At 51.8% G+C, this 21,974-nt stretch overlaps 1 protein-coding gene across 4 annotated transcripts in view; it reads left to right on the top strand.

Moving 5' to 3' along the window:
- Positions 1–21,974, top strand: part of NDST4 (N-deacetylase and N-sulfotransferase 4) — a 169,811-nt gene that overhangs the window by 120,743 nt on the left and 27,094 nt on the right. For all 4 annotated transcript variants that reach the window (XM_070416889.1, XM_070416888.1, XM_070416886.1 and 1 more), the window contains one exon: positions 16,638–16,820. In XM_070416889.1, the coding sequence (XP_070272990.1) occupies positions 16,638–16,820 (183 nt within the window). The remainder of the gene's footprint in view (positions 1–16,637; positions 16,821–21,974) is intronic.

Raw genomic sequence — 21,974 nt, 5'->3', positions numbered from 1 at the left:
CCCTTATCGGATGTATCATTGGCAAATATGTTCTCCCCTACAGTGGGCTTCCTTGTTGTTTTGTTGATGGTTTCTTTTGCTGTGCAGAAGCTTTTTATTTTGATGTGAAGTATTACAGTCCAGACAGGGACATGGAAGCGACGTTCCTCACCCAAATTCAGACCTATGATTCTGTGTTTCTCCCCAAAATTTGTTTATTTTCTCCTTAGTTTCCTTTGCCCTAGGGGCTGTGTTGGTAAACATATTGCTATGATAGATGTCTGAGATTTTGCTGCCTATGGTTTCTTCTAGGATTTTTATGGTTTCATGACTTACATTTACATCTTTTATCCATTTTGAGTTTATGCTTGTGTGTGGTAAGTGGGTGGACTATTTTTTTTTGCATGTATCTGTCCAATTTTCCCAACACCATTTATTGAAGAGACTGCCCTTACTCCATTGCATGTGCTTGCCTCCTTCGTCAACTATTAATTGAGCATAATGGTTTGGGTTGATTTCTGGGTTCTCTGTTCTGTTCCATTGGTTTATATGTCTGGTCTTGTGCCAGTACCAGGCTGTTTTGAGAACAATGGCTTTGTAGCATAGCTTGAAATCTGGTATTGTGATTCCTACAACATTGTTCTTTTTTCTCAAGATCGCTGTGGCTATTTGGGGTCTTTTTGGTTCTATATAAATTTTTGGAGTGTTTGTTCTAGGTCCCTGAAATATGCTGTTGGTATTTTAATAGGGATTGCATTCAATCTATAGATTGCTTTGGGTAGTATGGACTTTTTAATGAGGGTGATTCTACCAATCCATGAACACAGTATAAAATTTTATTAATTTTTTAGAAGTTTGAAAAATATGTATCACCATAGAACAGAGTTTCAATCCTGTCTTTTTACTTCGTATTTCAGCATGAGGCTCTCCCGCTGGTGCCAGACGTGTTGGGAGCACTGTGAGTGTTTGTATTGTGCCCTGGGGTATGACTTGGGCGTTCGCTATTCCCATGACCATTGTCCCATCGCTGTCTGTCTCTTACCAGCGCTTCTCCCTTCGTTCACCCGCTACGCACCTGCCAAGATAGATCGTACGTTAAACACAATCTTTCCGAGTCGAGCTCCGCGGTGGGGGACACTGGCTTCCCTGCTCCTCATCCTAACGCCCTCCCCTCGACTAAGTGGCCCCAAGTGCTTCTTCCTGTGAAATTAAGACACGGTAGCAAAGAAAATAGAACCATGACTCTCCCAGGAGCATAAAGAGTCATTCCTTTCATTTATCGAAAGCCCAGTCTTCATAAAATATGCAGAGGCTCCAGTCCTGACACACAGGCCTAATTGTGAAAAATACATGCACCGTGGTCACTGCGCAAGCGCTGGAGGGATGTATCCGTCTCCTCCACGCTTCAGTCACAAGGCCTCAAGCAAGATGGATAAGGGGACTTCTCCAGGCTTCAGTACTGATGGGACGGCCTACCAATGAAGCCATTTTCCGTGTCTCACGTCCGTGTGGGCACGTGGAGTGTGTTTGCAGTGGGAGGTTCAGGGAGCACGTTTTCGGTGACAGCTGTGTTACTGAAGAATGCTCCCCCAAATAGCTCCTTTTTAAAACATATATATTTTTATTGATTTCAGAGAAGAAGGGAGGGAGAGAAACATCACTGATGAGAGAGAATCATGGACTGGCTGTGTCCTGCACGCCCCCTACTGGGGATCAAGCCCGAAACCCAGGCATGTGCCCTGACCGAGAATCAAACCTTGACCTCCTGGTTCATAGGTCGATGCTCAGCCACTGAGCCACACCAGCTGAGGCCAAATATCGCCTTTTACAACAGGAACTGCTGCTGGAGGCGATAATAGGATAGAAGTATTACAGTCCAGACAGGGACACGGAAGCGACGTTCCTCACCCAAATGCAGACCCACGATTCCGTGTTTCTCCCCAGCCCGAGCCTCCTGCGAAATCTCTCTTCCCACTGGGTGTGATCTGCCATCTTCCCGCTCAGTCCTCCCTCCACTTCCTTCTTAATCCCGCGTTTCTAAATGACGCGACACATCAGCCGACGGAGGACGCTCTTCAGCTCCATGTTTTATAGTTTATGATGTTATGACTCCCGGAAAGATCGACCACAGACTTCATCATTTTTCTCTTTCTAATTTCTCTGTCTGCGAGCCGCCTTCCCCCATTTCCTCGTTCATGTGAACTGATGGGCTCGGTGCTGGCAAGCACTCCGTCAGCATCAGCCCGAGCAAGCATGGCTGCCCGAGCACGGCTGCCTGCGGGGGACTCGGTAATGAATGAGCGCTTGTGGGGAGGGGGCTGCTGAGCCCAACTCAGTCCCTGCGAGCGCAGACGACAGGGAAACGCATGAGCCTGTCAGGAGCAACCCTTTCAGGTGAAAAAGAGCTGACAGGGACTTCCCTGATCGCCCAAATGAACCTTTCATGTCCGTCAACGGGGAAGCACAGAGTGGGGAGCGGGCTGCTCACCGTTTCAGTTAATTGGGAAACGGTTGGTTTGAAAATCCGATATCCTCTAATGAACTGACCGGAGAGGGGAACAGGAGTCATTCCATGGTTTGTTGCACATAGTGGGGCTCCAGAAATGAGGGGTGATGGTCATTTCCAAGCAAAGTGAGTCATGTTATCTTTAAAAACAAACAAACAAACAAAAATTGCATGAAATCAGCGAGAAAATAAAACAAAGAGGAAGCTCTGAGGACAAACAACTCATCGTTTATGCCTCAGTTTCACTCGTCCTTTGCAGGGCTTGGTAATTGCTCTTAAAGCAGCCCTCTTCGAAGGCAGAGCCCAGCGGGACCCTTTATCTCCATTTATAGGGACATTTCTGATTAAAAAGTCAGCTCTCATCTCCTCGGGGCGCCTCTGAGAAGCTGATCGGAAATCCATCCTAACACAATAGATTCCGCTGTGTGACCGCCCGGCGGTGGCTTTTCGAAGGGCAGGGTTGTTCCTGTCTTTTTTCCAGGATGTGCACGCCCCCTGAATGGGCTTCATTCCCGCAAGTTAGCATCGCGGGGGGCACAGGGGCAAGTGGAGGCTGTGCGTGAACCACAGGCAGATTTGCAGAGAGGAGAAGCCGTTGCCAGCGTGCGCTGCGCCCTTCAGCTGGGCAGGGACCCAGAGAAAGCACGGGCCTCCGTACCTTTGTCTGGTTGGTCTCTTGGCGTCCCAGCTGTGATGGTGCAGGTAGAGCCACGTGGAGGGTAGGTGGGGATTTTTTTAAAAGATATTTAATTGCTTTTTAGAGGGAGAGGGAGGAGAGAGAGGGAGGAGAAACATCAACTCGAGAACCAAACATTGATCGGCTGCCTCCCGCTGTTGTGTCGTAAATCAGCGAGTGAGACACAAGACGCCTTCATGAGCCGATTAATTAGGAGTCGTTTATTGCACGTGGCCCAGAGGGAGGTGTCTCTTCCAAATCTCTGAGCGAAGACACACAGGAAGTTTCTTGTATTTATACCTTTCGAGCTTCTTTGTCTGCAGGTTTTACAAAGGGCTCTGTGTGAGTTATTGTTACAGACAGTTTGTAATCTTGGATACATAAAGAACAAACATTTGGCATAAGAATATGGGAATTATTATCGGCGTTAGTCCATTACGTTAGATGGCTAGCTTGCAAGGTCAGACAGTTAAGTTTTTATCTTTTGCTATTATTCAAACAAAAACAGTTATTCTACAGAATAAGAGACTGTCTAAAAGTGACAGAGTTTACAGAACAAGGGACTATCTCACAATAGCAGAGAATTTATACAAGATGGAGGTTACTACGCTTCACCACACGTCTCCTACCTGGGATCAAGCCCGCCACCGGCATGTGCCCCCGACCGGGAATGGAACCAGCAGCCTTTCAGTGCACGGATGACGCCCCATCCACTGAGCCACACCAGCCAGGGCAGCACGTGGACATTTCCAACTCTACAGTTGATGACCAAAGAGGGAAAATGCTCCTTTTCAGACCTGTCTTCAGACCTGTTAATTATACAGATGGGCAAGGGTAGCAAAGTCTCCAACTTGTGTGAGTATCTGCACACGTCTAGGCTACACGTGTGGCCTGCAGCCATAGTAAAGGGAATGTTGTGTAAGACCCATCAGGCTACCTGGGATGATAGTTCATATTTTTGCTATTACTTTTTTATATTTGGTTCCTTTAAAAAAAATCACCACAAATTACCAAAATGGTACACATCCTTTTTGTCACAAATCTCCTAATTATCGACATCGTTATTCTAAAACTTTTTATTTTAACATTCATCTATTTCTAACATCTATGCAAGAAAGCAGATGAATAAATATTGCGAATATTTAGATACATTTCTATTTTCTTTATATTTTTATGATTTTTTAGCAGTTTGGCATCATAAGCATGTAAAGTAAACTTGGATCATGGATACCAACGTTATCTTGTTAGATGAAAGGAATAGCAATAATTACTACGTGCAATAACCTGTGTGGTTACAGGATACATCAACAAGAAAATTCTATAAAGCAGTGGTTCTCAACCTTCCTAATGCCACGACCCTTTAATACAGTTCCTCATGTTGTGGTGACCCCCAACCATAAAATTATTTTCGTTGCTACTTCATAACTGTAATTTTGCTACTGTTATGAATCGTAATGTAAATATCTGATATGCAGGATATATTTTCATTGTTACAAATTGAACATAACTATAGCATAGTGATTAATCATGAAAAAAATATGTAATAATATATATGTTTTCCGATGGTCTTAGGCGATCCCTGTGAAAGGGTCGTTCAACCCCCAAAAGGGTCGTGACCCACAGGTTGGCGACCCACAGGTTGAGAACCGCTGCTATAACATTTCCTGGTCCTACCCCTTGGTTACCAGCCTGGTGTTTCAGGTTCCTTTATATTTTAGTAGATAATTAATGATGTGTTAGTTGTGAGAGAAAAAAATAGACGAGAAATGTGTAGTATGCTTACGGTAAAAGCATCTTACTTGAGGGGAAATGGAGATTGCTTTACGCTGCAGACCCAGGAAACCGTTGGGTCTGGCCCTGCCCAGGCGTTGGGGGAGAGTTAATTGAACGTTTGACCACACACAGCAGGCTCGTTTTTAAGTGGATGATTTTGTGTGGCCCTCGAGGTTATAAACATCCAGTGTCCCCGGGCAGAGAAAGGTTCCCACCCCCGCTTCACAGTCACGAGTCCTGTTACTCAGGCGCCGTTCCTATGGCACTGAAACGTGTCGATACCCTTCAGTTATTCTTGGGCACCGGCCTGACCTGCATCCACGGCTTTGTTGGATGAAACGCCAGAGGCTGGCTTCTCCGTGAATGTCTGTTAGGAGGTTTGACCCTTTAAAAACGAGGGAGGAGGTTTGCACCTGACCCCGCTCCGCACTCCTGGCTCGGCCTGCTCGGGTCTCTCTCGGCCACCCCTCGCTCTCTCTACTGTTGACCAAGAAAGAACAGCCAAACCGGAACGGAATTCCCCTAAGAGTTTATTGGAGCCAAACCAACGACATGCCTGGAGCGAGAGCTCAGATGCGCTGGAGCCTGGCAGCTGGCAGCCCCTTCTGTGCCTTTGGGTTCAGGAGGGAACCTAAGGAGGAGTCAGAGGGGGAGAGCAAGGCAGGTAGGTAAGGCGATCACCTGCTCCCGTGAGGGTGGTCACGCCTCTGGGGGTCTGGAAAAGAGGCTTTCAGAGGTGGGGTAACCTAGACGCCCAAGAACAGCGGGCAGGGCTGGCTCAAGGCAAAGGTAAAACTTGTACCGCCCTGGCCGGTGTTGCTCAGTGGATAGCGCATGGGCCTGTGGACCAAAGGGTCCCGGTTCGGTTTCGATTCCAATCAAGGGCACGGACCATCTGTGTGGTGTCAGCAGGTGGAGACGGTAAAGTGCGAGACTGCTGGGAGGCGAGCTGGAGGAAGGGTGGTGGCACCGAGCCAGTGAGCACAGACGAGGTGCGTGGGACAGAGCAGAGAGGGGTGCCTGCTGAGGACCGCGGTGATGTCAGCGCCCGCCTGGCCTGCAGGGTGGGCGTCCGCGTTACTCTGCAGGTCCCGGCGGCAGCAGCATTTCCGAGGGAGGAAGGCAGGGATGCTCAGTGTGAGAATCACGTGGTGCTTGGTGCTGAGTGAACAGTGGGCTGTTTTTCACCTAAAACAAAAGCCCAAAGTGAGAGGCGGCAAGCGTTTCTTTTTTTATCTAGAAGACTAGCCCCTGGGGACCCCGGGTTTGGGCAGAAGCCCAGGGTTCCGATCAGTAGGAGGGAGTCAGGGGGGTTGGGAGAGAGGGACGGACCGATGGCCTCACCGGGAGGCAGCGCTGCTGTTGGTGTTAATCCCGCTAGGAAGGGATGCCTGTGAAGCTGATGCTGTGAAGGCAGTGGGAGTGCGAACAAACCCGTGTTGAGGTGCCCCATCCACCAGTTATCCTTCCCAGTTTTAACCTCCAGAAGTTTGAGGAGAAGGCAGTTCCTCTGGGTTGGCAGCTCCAGCACCATTTTTTAAAATATGTTTTTATTGGTTGTAAAGAGAGAAAAGGAGGAGAGAGAAACATTCTCAAGACATTGACCAACTGCCTCCTGCACGCCCCCTACTGGGGATTGAGCCCGCAACCTGCGCATGTGCCCTGACCAGAAGCAAACCAGCAACCTCTTAGTTCATAGGACGACACCCAACCACTGAGCCACACCAGCCGGGCAGTCAGCGCCATTTTGAAGTAGTTGCATGTATGTTATTTTTCACAGGAGAAAAGGTGGAAGTGAGACCAGCCAGGAGCTTCCTACTGTAAAGCTAAGGAGACATAGGAAGGCTACGTTAGAACGATGGACATGCAAACGCAGGACAGGATTGTAGCGGGAAAAGTGCTACGGCTGAACGGCAGGCCCCTGACTGACAGGCGGGGGAACCAGGGAGACAGGGAGTCCAAGAGATAGCCTCCAGGCGGATGGTAAGGGGAGCTGGTTTGGAGAGAAAACTGAGTTGAGAAGCGTGTGAAGTGATCTAGAGACGGTCATGGGGAGAGCTCAGCGCCTCCGATGGCAAACGTGGCAGAAGTAGAAAGAGGAGGGCACACGGCCCAGAGAGAGACACGCAACGGCCCAGAGAGAGACACATAACAGCCCAGAGAGACACACACGCAACAGCCCAGAGAAACACATGCAATAGAGCAGATAGAGACATGCAAAGGCCCAGAGAGACACACGCAACAGCCCAGAGAGACACACGCAGCGGCCCAGAGAGACACACACAACAGCCCAGAGAGACACACACAACAGCCCAGAGAGACACACGCAACAGCCCAGAGAGAGACACACGCAATGGAGCAGATAGAGACATGCAAAGGCCCAGAGAGACACACACAACAGCCCAGAGAGAGACACACGCAATGGAGCAGATAGAGACATGCAAAGGCCTGGAGAGACACACGCAACAGCCCAGAGACACACACAACGGCCCAGAGAGACACACGCAACAGCCCAGAGAGATACATGCAACAGCCCAGAGAGACACATGCAACAGCCTAGAGAGACACATACAATAGCCCAGAGAGACACACACAACAGCCCAGAGAGACACACGCAACAGCTCAGAGAGAGACACACGCAATGGAGCAGATAGAGACATGCAAAGGCCCAGAGAGACACACACAACAGCCCAGAGAGAGACACACGCAATGGAGCAGATAGAGACATGCAAAGGCCCGGAGAGACACACGCAACAGCCCAGAGAGACACACGCAACGGCCCAGAGAGACACACGCAACAGCCCAGAGAGATACATGCAACAGCCCAGAGAGACACATGCAACAGCCTAGAGAGACACATACAATAGCCCAGAGAGACACACACAACAGCCCAGAGAGACACACGCAATGGCCCAGAGAGACACACACACAATGGAGCAGATAGAGACACGCAACAACCCAGAGAGACACACGCAACAGCCCAGAGAGAGACACACGCAATGGAGCAGATAGAGACATGCAAAGGCCCAGAGAGACACACACAACAGCCCAGAGAGAGACACACGCAATGGAGCAGATAGAGACATGCAAAGGCCCGGAGAGACACACGCAACAGCCCAGAGAGACACACGCAACGGCCCAGAGAGACACACGCAACAGCCCAGAGAGATACATGCAACAGCCCAGAGAGACACATGCAACAGCCTAGAGAGACACATACAATAGCCCAGAGAGACACACACAACAGCCCAGAGAGACACACGCAATGGCCCAGAGAGACACACACAACAGCCCAGAGAGATACACACGAAACAGCCCAGAGAGACACACACACAATGGCCCAGAGAGACACATGCAACAGCCCAGAGAGACACACACAACAGCCCAGAGACACACACACAACAGCCCAGAGACACACACACAACAGCCCAGAGAGACACGCGCAATGGAGCAGATAGAGACATGCAAAGGCCCAGAGTGCCCAGGACTTAGGGAGCGAGGCAGGAAGGAGTCAGTGAGAGAGAAGGAACAGGTGGACTGGGCTTTCAAGGTCAGAAGAAAGTCAACCTAGTCACGCAGGGCCGGCCCGCCACGGGGTGAGACCTCGGATTTTCCAACTAGAAGTTCTTAGTGGTTTTCAAAAGAGAGTTTTGGTTTGAAGGTCAAAGCCAATACCAGATAGAAAGGAAGAAATGAGTCAGTGCCTGGGGGAAGTGAAAGAATTTGGAGAATGTGGTGGGGGACGTGGGAAAGGCCTGTGGCATCTCCAGGCATCAGTGAGTCCAAGGCTATTTTTTTCATGTTTTAGTCTATTTTTTATTGTTGACTAGAGGCCCGATGCATGAAATTTGTGCAAGGGGCTCAGCCCTCACAGCCCCAGCCAGCTCTCACAGCTCCTTGCAGCATCGGCTGGCCCTCGCAGCCTTGGCCAGCCCTGGCAGCCCTGACTTTGTCCGGAAGGTTGTCTGGGTGGTTGCCACGGTGGGCCATCATGGGTGCCCTCACTGTACTCCATTTATGCCCATGTTTTATGAGAACTAAAAGCCCAATCAATGATTTAACAAGCTCATGGACATATTTTTAAACACAGCAGCCTCCATTGGAACAGGGGCAAGCGAGCAGGGCCACAGAGGATAGAATGGAAACCAGCTGCTCATACTTAATGCTCGTCATGACACATGCTGGGGCCAGAGCTGGGGCCAGCCCAGCAGCCTGACCACGGGCACCTCCCTGCTCACTCTGCAGAGCTGGTGTTTCTGTCGGAATTTGTGATAATGATGCCTGTTTTCTGTGAACCATGCGTCTGACTACTCTGTAAATGATTTGATTTTTAAAGGCACTACATGCAAATACTGCCATGTACTTTAAGTAAAAAGGTCGGCTCTAAAACGTGCTTTCAAAGTGCAGTGTAAGGCTCTGCATTGGGCATTCTGGTTCTGGCTGTTAACACCACGCCCTTGACCATGACCTTGAGGGCACAGGAGGCGGAAGCTGCCCTGCACCTGCAGTTGGAGCTGCGTTAACCCCATCGGATGCTGCATTTCACAGGAAATGGGACCTTTATTTCCCCCTCTTTCCTTTCTCCTGTTTCGTATGTTGGCAACATCACCAGAGAGGCAAAGGAACATCTGTATAAAACAGTTAATGTACAGCTTACACCTCAAGACACGGGAAGATGCCTGCCCACCCATCTATACTAATAAAAGGGTAATATGCTAATTTGACCGGGTCTACTGGCCATTTCTGGATGTCCGACTTCCTTCCGGACAAAGCCATGATGGTGGGGGGCTGAGGCAGAGAGGACATTTGGGGACGAGATCAGGCCGGCAGGGGAGGGCAGTTGGGGGTGGTCAGGCTGGCAGGGGAGTGGTTAGGGGGTGATCAGACTGGCAGGCAGAAGCGGTTAGGAGCAATCAGGCAAGCAGGTGAGTGGTTGGGAGCCAGTGGTCCCAGATTATGAGAGGGATGTCCAACTGCCGGTTTAGGCCTGAATCCTGTGGGATCGGGCCTAAACTGGCAGTCAGACATCCCCCAAGGGGTCCCAGATTGGAGAGGGCGCAGGCTGGGCTGAGGGAACCCCCCAGCACGAATTTCATGCACCAGGCCTCTAGTGTTTATATAACCCTGCCCCATTTTTCACCATGACACTACTACCCACATTCCAGGATTCTCCATAGAGTTCAGTCATGTTTACTTAATTCCCTATTGTCATGATTTACACATTACTGTGTTCAAAACCTCTTTCTCCTGGAACTATAGACTCAGCATTATATGAGCTTACTCCACAGGTAACCATCTTCCGACATCTGGGGCATGGGTCTTGCATCTGGCATTGAGAAAGAACGCCCTAGGTGTCTCATGAAGAATAAACTCTGGAGCCTTCGCATTTGGTTTTCTGTTTCTACAACAGAAGGAGGAAGGATTAAGACTTGTTTCCTGTTCGGTGATAACAGAGCTGAGGGCCGCGGGTCGAGGGAGGGACAGAGGTAGAGGCTTGGACCAGGGGCAGCCCAGCCTGTGTGATGGCAGAGAGCTCAGGGACCCTCGGGTGGCCGCCGCAGTGGCCTGCTGGTATTAGCCCTGACGTCTCATTCCGGAACTCCTCCACTGGACATGATGCCCCTGCCGGTTTTGGTCGCAGGAGAGATACAAGCTCATGTCTGAACGACCATCTGGGCTGCAGTAATTCCAGGCCCTGTGAGCTGCACCTGTGACCAGTGGCACCCACATCGCACAGGGACACCTGTTCTAGATGGTTCTCTGGGAGGATAAGATTCCAAGTAAATAGGAGAGAGAACCAAGATGGCACCGTAGAACCAGCTGGTCATGCACCCACGTGTGGCTTTTTTTCAGTCGGGAGGGATATCTCTGCTGCAGAGCCCAACCCTGAGGAGCAAGGTGTACCAGCCCCACACCAGACCCCCAGATCAGGGTTCCAGTGCTGAGAAGAAAATCCCTGTAACTTCAGGCTGTAAAGACCAGTGGGGATTGTGGCTGAGTGACACAGAGGTTGCTGGAGTCCTGGGAAGTTCCTCTTAAAGGGCCAGCACATGGACTTACTCAGACTCATGCCCTCAGAACTCCAGCTCTGGGACAGAAGCTTGGAGGGACCGAGGGACATACCAGGAGGAATTGGGTTGTCTGGCACTGGGGCAAGAACTCGAGGGCACTTTCTCCCTGACTAAAGTGCTAGCAGAGGTCACTGTTCCTCTGCTGAGACCTCCCCCACTACAGAGCTGACTAGCAGCCATATTTGAGTCTCCATCAACCTAGCTCACACCTTGGTTCATTCCACCTTGGTGATTCTCTGAGACCCCATCCCATCCAATTTGCAGCCCCACCCAAGCTGTTTGCAGCAGCTTTTCCATATGAGTGGCCTGTCCTGGCTCAGGCTTCAGACTTAGCTAAAATCTCTCAAACAAGAAGAAACTGGCCTTCATGCCTCTCAATAAGAGGTCCCAGGTCTGGCACCAGCAGCAGCCTGCCTTCACAGCTTGGCCTTCCTGGGAACTTCCAAGCCCAACACAAGTAGCAACCATCTGCAGATCTCTCTGTAGCTCCTGACAGGCGGCCCCAGGCAGGGCAGTGGCTGACTTTGCACCTCCCAGGAGGCCCCAGAGCCAGTGCATGTGGAGGACAGCTTTAGCTCACTCCAGATTACAACCCTACCACATCCACCAGTGACACACTCAAGGGGAAGACTCAGTGAGCACCAAAGCCCCACTGAAGCAAGTCATGCTCCATAGGGGTGTCTCCTGCTCTTTCACTGTAGTCACAGCTGCTCCTCACAGCCAATTGGCCTGGAAGTCAATTCCTCCCAGTGACACCAACAGCAGTCAAGGCTCAACTACAACAACACTGTGCACACAGCCCACAAAGGGCCACACCTAGAGTGCCCAGCTCAGGTGACTGGGGAGGCTGAGCCACTGGGCCCTACAGGACACCCACTACACAAGGCCACTCTACCAATTCTAGGAGACATACAGCTCTACCCAATGCATAGAAACAAACACAGGGAAGCAGACAAATTGCAGAAACAAAGAAACATGTCACGGTGCCCGTGCAGCAGGGATGGCCCCCGTCATGGCCACAGTGCCCGAGTCTATTCTCAGTCAAGGGAGATTAGAATGGGATGCACAGGTCCGCTGAGACCCACGGGGCAGCCGTGGTGGGCTCCCGGCCCTGCCCTCGGCCTACATGGCCCTCAGAACCCGGCTCCTGCCTGAGGAGACCCTGGGTGAATGACTTGGAAGGAGTGGCCGGGAAGCCTTTAAAAGCCTTGTGTTGACCCCGATGCGCATCTGCCCGTGGGATACACACACTCTTTACATTCTCTCCAGGTGGTAGTTTTATTCATACTTTTGTCAGATTTTGGAGGTTCTCAATGCCTTAAATCTCCACCTTGAAATCACAGCCCCAGAGGCAGGTGGTGGCATCCTGGGACTTCACTCTGTGACTCAGGCGTCCACTGCAGCTGGTTCCCAGGATCATCCAGTCATGAGGAGCTATCACCCGAGTCCCTGCTCGCACGGCCTTACTTCTTCATCACAGTCGAGATGTGAGGTGCGTGCAGAGGCGCGGGGATCAGATGAGTATTCTCTGTGCTGATTATAAAGTTCTCATGGGAACAACAGCAACTACATGGTCATCGACTCCTGACACCACGGTATGTTCTGGAAAACCCGGAATTTAGTCCTGCCGAGCGAGCTCTTCCTGAGAGAGTCAGACAGACAGACAAACAGATAGACATTGGTCCATGCACAGCTTGGAGACAGAGGTGCCCCGAGTCTGCTCAGTGGCTCCATGTGAATCTCACGGAAGGACGGCGTGGCGACTGGCATCGGGACATTTAATTTAAATTTCCATCTACAGCGCTATGGGAAGGCTATGTTCTCAAAGGGCCTTTCTCTGTTGACCTTTAGGATAAAAAGCTTTGCGTGCAGCCCCCGGGGACAGAGGGGCTGAAGGGGCGATGGCGTGAGTCTGCCTCCGAGATGCATTTGCAATCTCTCCACAATGTTCCTCCCAAACACTGGCTCATTGTCCCGGAAGCGCTCGCATCAGACTCCAACAGTCACATCTCCTCTGTCCTCCCAACTCAGGAGAAAAGTGTGAAACCTCCTCTAGTCCCCGAGATGACCCTGACGGGGGATTGTGCATTTTCTTCTGTAGACAGAGATCTACGAATATGTTCATTTTTATTTGGTTTTTACTTTCAAAAAGGAGAAAGAAATACAATGACGGCTGTAAACTCTCTGAGCTGGTTGGGGGGAGGTGTCAGGCGTGTCACGTGTCGGATTCGGGACTCCAGCTGCTCGGTTTTAAGTCCTGCCCTGTCGTGACCAGACCGGGGACTGGACAGGTCACCTAGCTGTGCCTCAGTTTCCCAACCGTGAGAGCGGCCAGGGACATAGCTACCTGTTGGATGCTGTGAGGGTTTCATCCTTTCACCCCTTAGATTCACCCCCCCCCCCACGTGCTCAGCGCGGTGTACCTTTTCGTTATTATTCTAGTTATTGTTTTAAACCTCTGCTCCCTGCCTCCCGCCGGGAGGAGTATGTGCAGCCATTTAACAGCCTCCCCCACCCCAAGGCCTTCATCATCCCATGGAATGGGGGTGGGGGGTTTCCACAGTTAAAAGGGCATTCGGCCCTGACCGGTGTGGCTCGGTGGATAGAGCGTCGGCCTGCGGACTGAAAGGTCCCGGGTTCGATTCCGGTCAAGGGCATGTACCTTGGTTGTGAGCACATCCCCGGTGGGAGGTGTGCAGGAGACAGCTGATCAATGTTTCTCTCCCATCGATGTTTCTAACTCTCTATCCCTCTCCCTTCCTCTCTGTAAAAAATCAATAAAATATATTTTAAAAAATAAAATAAAATAAAAGGGCATTCGGGACTCCATGCCTTTAACGCAGTGATTCCCAAAGTGGGCGCTACCGCCCCCTGGTGGGCGCTGCAGCGATCCAGGGGGGCCCGGTGATGGCCACAGGTGCATTTGTTTTAACTTTTTTTGTATTACCTTTCTATTCTGAGTTCAATAAATAGTTTCATAATTTCAAACTTCAATGGTTCTAATTTACACCTTTCTTTACTATATTTTACGAAAAAGGTAGAAACATTAATACATATATCTTTCTGTTTAATTGCTATTAAAATTTTTAAAAAAATTAATTTCCAGGGGGCGCTGAGTAATGTTTTTTCTGGAAAGGGGGCGGCAGGCCAAATAAGTTTGGGAACCACTGCTTTAACGTGTACCTTGCAGGACCCGCCAGGCCATGTGGGAGGAGCCAGTGCTTTATGTTTCTACGGCAAAGGGGAGTCCCCTTTGGGCTTCGGCATTGCCCCATGGCATGCTGGGCCTGGGGACCATGCTCCAGCGTGCATGACCATGACTGACAGCTGGCCGTGCCTGCCAGGCCGCAAAGACAGCCCATCGCAGTGGTGACCAAAAATCCATGTGTATTTCCAAAAAGCCCACATCCATGGTGACCCACATGCGCACACCAAGAACACGGGCCCTTACCCGGAGGCAGGATGGGTCCCTGCGGAAACCGGCCCCCAACCCCGACCTCCACCTCCGCACTGGCCTGCGGTGCTATTTCCCGGTTAAAGTCACAGGTTATATTTGCTCTGAGGTTATTATTGGTGACATTATCTTACTTTTGCTTTTCTAATGAAGTTGATAAAGTACTTAGTTATAATGGGAGCTGCTCTGAAATACTTGTGGATCTAGATAATAAGTAACAGTTGGGTCTCCACAACACGCAGTAAAGGTAAAGGCAACGCTGGCTGAGGAGGGAGGGCCCGCGTTGCTGACGGTAGAAGGGGAGCTGCCGTTTGTGAGTTGCCTCAGTCGCCTCGCCACATAGGTCAGGACTGCGCAGTTCTCTGGATTCAGGTTCTGTGGGGTTTTATTTTGTTTTGTTTTTGTTGTTTTGTCTTTATTGTTGAGCGTATTACAGATGTCCCCTCCCCCCGATTGACCCCCTCCAGCCCACCCCGCCTCCCACCCCAGGCCTTCACCACCCCACTGTCTGTGTCCATGGGCCATGCATAGATGCACACAAGGTCCTTGGTTGACGACCTCCCACCCTCCCTCCCCCGCCTTCCCTCCGATATTCCGCACTCTGTTCCCTGCCTCCACGTCTCTGGATCCACTCCGTTCATCCGTCTATTTTGTTACTTAGATTCCACGTAGGAGTGAGGTCACGTCATACTTGTCTTTCTCTGACGGGCTTATGTCACTTAGAGCGATGCTCTCCAGGTCCCTCCGTGCTTGAGTCTTTGGTGTTTGTGTGCTTGTTGTTGTTTTCTTGGCCTCACAGAATCCGCCTTTGTTAGCGTTCTGTGCCCTGGCGGGTTGTAGACTGAATTATGTCCGGGTCCACACCAGTGTCTGATGCCTTCTCGGCTGTACCCACCTAGACTCCTCTCTGCCCTCGTCTCGGGCCCACAGAAGCCCAGGACCAAAGACGGTGCCTTTAGAGTTGGTGTGAGGTCGGACACGTGGGAGAGGGTTAATGAGCGTGGAAGGGTTTGTGGCTAAATGCAGTCTGCTTTGTGCAAACACTGTTTCTTTATGGTGATAACAATCCTTCATTAGCCCAGAAGAAGCGGTTTCCCTGGGCCTTGTGGTGCCTCCCGCAGGAGAGGGCTGGGCGAGCGTCCATCTCAGGGCCCAGGGCCTCTGCTTCTTGCTCGCTCGTCTGGAGGATCTCAGACCCTTGGGTTTGGGCCCTGGTTCCACGACGGGAACACTGATGTGGAAAGCGGTGCCACACATCCCGTGACCGGTGAGGGTGCCGGCCCAACTGCAGTCTTCATTTTTTTAATACATTTTTATTGACTTCAGAGAGGAAGGGAGCGGGAGAGAGAAACAGAAACATCAATGATGAGAGAGAATCATGGACCTGCTGCCTCCTGCACACCCCACAATGGGGATCGAGCCCACAACCCGGGCATGTGCCCTGACCAGGAATCAAACCGTGACCTCCTGGTTCAAGGGTCAGCGCTCACCCACTGAGCCATGCTGGCCGGGCCCATCTTAGTCTTCAGAGTGACTGTGAGCATGATTTTGAAGTAGAAATCCCCCATGTGGCTTTCCACCCGCATGTGTCTGCAGGAGCTGCCCCAGCCAGGTACCACTGACTCTGTTGTCTCCCAGCTCCCGGCTCTGGAGGCTGGAGCCCCTGATGGAGACCCCGCCCACCCAGTACACTTTCTCTTTCTCTCTCTTTTTTTTAAAATAAATCTTTATTGTTGAAAGTATTACCTATGTCCCTTTTTTCCCCCATCGCCCTCTCCCCTCTCCCGCCCCATGAGGCCTCTCCTCCTGGCCGCAGACAGCTGACGTCCAGCTGTGTCCTCACCTGGCTCCTCCCTCTGCTCTGAGTGGGGGAGAGAGATGGAGAGACAGAGAGCAAGCCCACCAGACCTATCAGATTAGGGCCCCGCCCTGATGACCTCCTTTAACCTTTGTTCCCTCCCTCACGGCCTTATCTCTCAACGAAGTCACATTGGGGTCACAGTTTAAACATACGAACTGGGGGAGGTGTGTGGGGGGAATAGGGCTCAGTCCATCGCACCAGCTAAAATAATGGCTCTGCTTCTCAGGAAATCCCTGTGGAGGAGGCACTGCCTGGGGCTCCTCTGCCACTTGAGCTTTCGCACATGCTCTGTCCGCTCATTCTCGTTCCTCTTCCAGATCAGCATCTTCATGACCCACCTGTCCAACTATGGCAATGACCGCCTGGGGTCCTACACCTTTGTGAACCTGGCCAACTTCGTGCAGAGCTGGACCAACCTGCGCCTGCAGACGCTGCCGCCCCTGCAGCTGGCCCGCAAGTACTTCGAGCTCTTCCCGGAGCAGAGGGACCCGCTCTGGCAGGTAACACGGGCATGGGGGGGGTGGGGGGAATCAGGGGGCGGGCAGGGAGACTATGAGTGCCGATCGGGGGTAGGAGCTCAGCTGCAGAGAGTACAGCCAGCGTTTGGCACACACTTCTTTATCCAATGGTTTTCTCCTCTTCAGTGATGCGTTTTGTTTGTTTGATGGGCTAAGTGTTTGCGTGTTCCTGTTGTGTTGTTTTCCTGTTCCTGTTGTGTTGTTTTCCTGAGGTTTTGGTGGTTGGTCCGGTTGGTTGGGGACTTCTGCATCAAGGATGTGGTTTGATGGTTCATGTCTTCTCGGGGTGAGGGTGTCTCACCCTGGGAATAGGAGGGAATGACAGCCAAGCGCCATCATCTAAGGCCCTGCGACTAGACTCTGACATGGGTGTGTACAACCCAGGGCAGGGACAGGGGTGAAAATAAAAAGCGAAGAGCCTTTCTTCACCTCGTGCTTAACACAGTCCGTCTTTAACACGTCACTACGTTCCTTTAGATCAATGGTTCTCAACCTTCCTAATGCCACGACCCTTTAATACAGTTCCTCATGTTGAGGTGACCCCCAACCATAAAATTATTTTTGTTGCTACTTCATAACTGTAATGTTGCTACTGTTATGAATCGTCATGTAAATATCTGATATGCAGGATGTATTTTCATTGTTACAAATTGAACATAATGAAAGCATAGTGATTAATCCCAAAAACAATATGTAATTATATATGTGTTTTCCGATGGTCTTAGGCGACCAACCCCTGTGAAAGGGTCGTTCGACCCCCAAAGGGGTCGTGACCCACAGGTTGGCTACCCACAGGTTGAGAACCACTGCTTTAGATCTAACCAACCCTTTGCTAGGATCTGATCTATTAATAAAAGAATCGCTGCCCAGCCAGCACGGCTCAGTTGTTAAGCATCGGCCTATGAACCAGGAGGTCACAGTTCAATTCTGGTTTCGGGCTCGATCCCCAGTGTGGGGCATGCAGGAGGCAGCCGATCCATGATTCCCTCTCATCATTGATGTTTCTGTCTCTCCCTCTCCCTTCCTCTTTGAAATCAATAAAAATATATTTAAAAATAAAATATAATAATAATAAAGGAATCACCAGCGTGAGGATTGCTTTTACAGACAGTGGGAGCCTCGTGCCCTCAATGCCTGGGACACAAACCCTCCGCTCTGCAGCCTCAGCTGGAAAAGCTGCCTCCCCCGGGCTCTTCCCGATGCACCAACCACGGGGCTGGTGAGCCGGCAGCAGAGCATGTCCCAGGGCCCGCTGAGCAGGAGGCGGGAGCAGCGTCACTCAGGAGAAATCCCTGCAGGATAGACTCTGCATCCTCTCCCCTCTCCTCCGGCCTGTGCTGCGCTCTCCTCCAGGATCCCTGCATCCTCTCCCCTCTCCGCCAGCCTGTGCTGTGCTCTCCTCCAGGATCCCTGCATCCTCTCCCCTCTCCTCCGGCCTGTGCTGCGCTCTCCTCCAGGATCCCTGCATCCTCTCCCCTCTCCTCCGGCCTGTGCTGCGCTCTCCTCCAGGATCCCTGCATCCTCTCCCCTCTCCTCCGGCCTGTGCTGCGCTCTCCTCCAGGATCCCTGCATCCTCTCCCCTCTCCTCCGGCCTGTGCTGTGCTCTCCTCCAGGATCCCTGCATCCTCTCCCCTCTCCTCCGGCCTGTGCTGCGCTCTCCTCCAGGATCCCTGCATCCTCTCCCCTCTCCTCCGGCCTGTGCTGGGCTCTCCTCCAGGATCCCTGCATCCTCTCCCCTCTCCTCCGGCCTGTGCTGCGCTCTCCTCCAGGATCCCTGCATCCTCTCCCCTCTCCTCCGGCCTGTGCTGTGCTCTCCTCCAGGATCCCTGCATCCTCTCCCCTCTCCTCCGGCCTGTGCTGCGCTCTCCTCCAGGATCCCTGCATCCTCTCCCCTCTCCTCCGGCCTGTGCTGGGCTCTCCTCCAGGATCCCTGCATCCTCTCCCCTCTCCTCCGGCCTGTGCTGCGCTCTCCTCCAGGATCCCTGCATCCTCTCCCCTCTCCTCCGGCCTGTGCTGTGCTCTCCTCCAGGATCCCTGCATCCTCTCCCCTCTCCTCTGGCCAGTGCTGCGCTCTCCTCCAGGATCCCTGCATCCTCTCCCCTCTCCTCCTGCCAGTGCTGCGCTCTCCTCCAGGATCCCTGCATCCTCTCCCCTCTCCTCCGGCCTGTGCTGTGCTCTCCTCCAGGATCCCTGCATCCTCTCCCCTCTCCTCCGGCCTGTGCTGGGCTCTCCTCCAGGATCCCTGCATCCTCTCCCCTCTCCTCCGGCCTGTGCTGGGCTCTCCTCCAGGATCCCTGCATCCTCTCCCCTCTCCTCCGGCCTGTGCTGGGCTCTCCTCCAGGACCCAACACGTGTCCACTGCATCCCCAGGCATGAGGCTAGGCTGCTGCTCGAGAGAAAGCAGGGAGCAGAGGACAGGGTTTCCTCCCGGAGCCGTGGAGGGTCCCTGTAGGTCTGGCTCGCCAGGACATGTTTCACAGGCGCGTGGAGACAACCGTGACCCTGAGCCCGGCAGTTCCAATGCCGCTCTCAGTGGGTTAACAAGGTGGGAGTCTCACACTCCCAGTAAGCGGCTTGGCCACCCGTGTGAGGTGATAACCCGAGAGGCCGATGAGTAGGTACAGACATTTATATATATAAAAGCTTAATATGCAAATTGTCCCCTTGGAGTTCGACTGGAGACCGGGAGTTCAATCGCTCGCTATGATGTGTGCCGACCACCAGGGGACAGACAGCACAGAATGAAGGAAGGTCCCGACCCCAGCCCAAAGGCCCCGATTGGTCCTGATCCCCGGCCAGGCCCAGGGACCCTACCCATGCACGAATTTCATGCACCGGGCCTCTAGTCCTTAATAAGGTGCCTACAGTCACACCCCGTCCGTGCTGAACAAAGGCAAAGCAGCATGTCCCACACGCCTGTGACGTTGATAAATCATCGGGAGTAAACCGCTCCTGTTCTCACACACGTTTGCTTATGCGATATCTATAATTCATGGCACAATAACCAGAAAAAGCAGCTACGTAAAGAAGGGTGCTGACAGCTGACAGAAAAACGAGGCAATGCTCCCACACTCTACTCTTTCTTCTGCTCTAGACAAAGTGTTGTTTTCATGAAGAATGTGTATCGTTAACACTGTGAGGTTTTCTTTGGGCTAGCTAATTGTGTTTGGTTTTGTTTTCATATCAGGGGCACTATTTATTTGCTGAGGAGTGAATGGCATATGATTGGAGCACCATGAGGATTCTAAATACTGAGTGTTTGTTCAGTGTGAAACACGGGGCTGGTTTGGGGGGATCGATGAACATTAGAAACGGGACATAGCACTGTGTTTCAGGGACCTCGTCGCTGTGGAGGAGGCAGAACATCTACAGACACAGGAAGCGCTGTCAGGGCCTGACGGTGCTCGTTTGAAAAGCAGCACAGAGGTCCGTTTCTGGGACACTCTTACGAAATGACAGAATTCGCCAGAAAAGGCTAGAGAGTTCGCGCGGTTCTGTTACCGTTGCTGCCATTCATATACGTTTAGAAATCTTCAGAGGTGTCATCTAAACAGAGCTGCTGTAAGAGCATCTAAGTAAGAGACTCCCATTGCATTCTGGGAGGTGCATGGTTTATGTGGCTCCTTCAGATGGGAGGTGACGTTGCAAACATTTCACATGAACCAAAGCCACGCCTTCTCAGATGTATTTCAGAAGCAGGCGAGGGATGGGAGCGGACGGCGGTGAGGGTCAGGGGATCACTCGGCCCCACGGCGGTTGGCAGGAGCTGCTGTGTTAAAGAAAACCGGACAGACTCTGTGGCCACGAGCAGCGTCCGAGGCTGCGGGAGGCTCCGGAAAGATAAAGCACAAACGCTGCCCAGCTCCTTCCCGGCGCATCTCTCCTCGCCTACTCGTAGTTACGGTACCAACACGCCCAGCTGTGGGCATCAGCGGCCGGGCCTTTATACAGGGTTCCGTTTCGTCAAAAACATAAACACAGCCCGGCTGGTGTGGCTCAGAGGTTGAGCGTTGTCCCAGGGACCAAGAGGTTTGGGGGTTCAATTCCCGGTCAGGGCACGTGCCCGGGTTGCAGGCTCGATCCCCAGTTGGGGCGTGCAGGAGTCAGCTGACAGATGTGTCTCTCTCATTGATGTTTCTATCTTTCTCTCCCTCTCCCTTCCTCTCTCTCTCTAAAGTCAATAAAATCATATTTTAAAAAACATAAACGCATAACTGGCACCAATTAAACATTTTCTAGCCCATTCGCCACAGCCCTAGAGTCGGGTAGATCAGGCTACAGTGTCTGTCGCTGTGTACAGTCTCAGATTCCGTGTGTGGGGACGTGTTCATATTGCTAAGCATGTATTCCTACGTAGCGTGGTTCATTCTTAAAAACTCAGTCAACGGTCATTTTCCATTAGATTTTTAATTCACACTTTTTCTATTACCACAAATAAAAAGAAAACGTTCACAGCGATAATCTTTGCATCTGTTTTTTTTTTAACTTTATTCTTACCGTTGACAGCCTTTGCATGTAGTTCATCTCCTCAGGTTCCTTATGTCCATTTCATTAGCACCCGGGCCTGTGGCCTGACTGCCGTGTATGTGAAACTGCGTGTCGCCTCATTAAAAAGTGCCACGTGAGTGTCCACCCACAGGCAGCGGCAGGGCCACCAGCGTGCTGAGCTCCTCTGAGGGGGGCTGAGTCTCAGAGCTGTCGCGTGGGACGTGTGCCCACAGCAGGCAGAAATCTGCCCCCAAGTGTGCCCTCCCCACATACCCCTGGGGTGGGGGGCCCTAAAAATTATGTTCACAGGTTTCTGGAAATTCATGTCCCTTTTGTTTTGATAGAATAATCCTGAGGAAGCATGAAGGAGGGTTACTCTTTTTGTAAAATATATTTTTATTGATCTCAGAGAGGAAGGGAGTGAGAGAGAGAGAAACATCAATGATGAGAGAATCATTGACCGTCTGCCTCCTGCACACCTCCTACTGGGGATCGAGCCCACAGCCTGGGCATGTGCCCTGACCAGAAATCAAACCTGGGACCCTTCAGTCTGCAGGGTCTATCCACTGAGCCAACCAGCCGGGGCCAAAAGCACTTGTTTGAATGGCGAAGATGTGGGCAGTGGGAGAGGAGGGTGTGGCCTGCTGT

The sequence above is a fragment of the Myotis yumanensis genome, unplaced genomic scaffold (genome assembly GCF_028538775.1).
Source record: "Myotis yumanensis isolate MYYU_CA2020_CCGP unplaced genomic scaffold, mMyoYum1.0.hap1 SCAF_5, whole genome shotgun sequence".
NCBI lineage: Eukaryota > Metazoa > Chordata > Mammalia > Chiroptera > Vespertilionidae > Myotis > Myotis yumanensis.
This window is presented reverse-complemented; position numbering and strand designations above follow the sequence as displayed.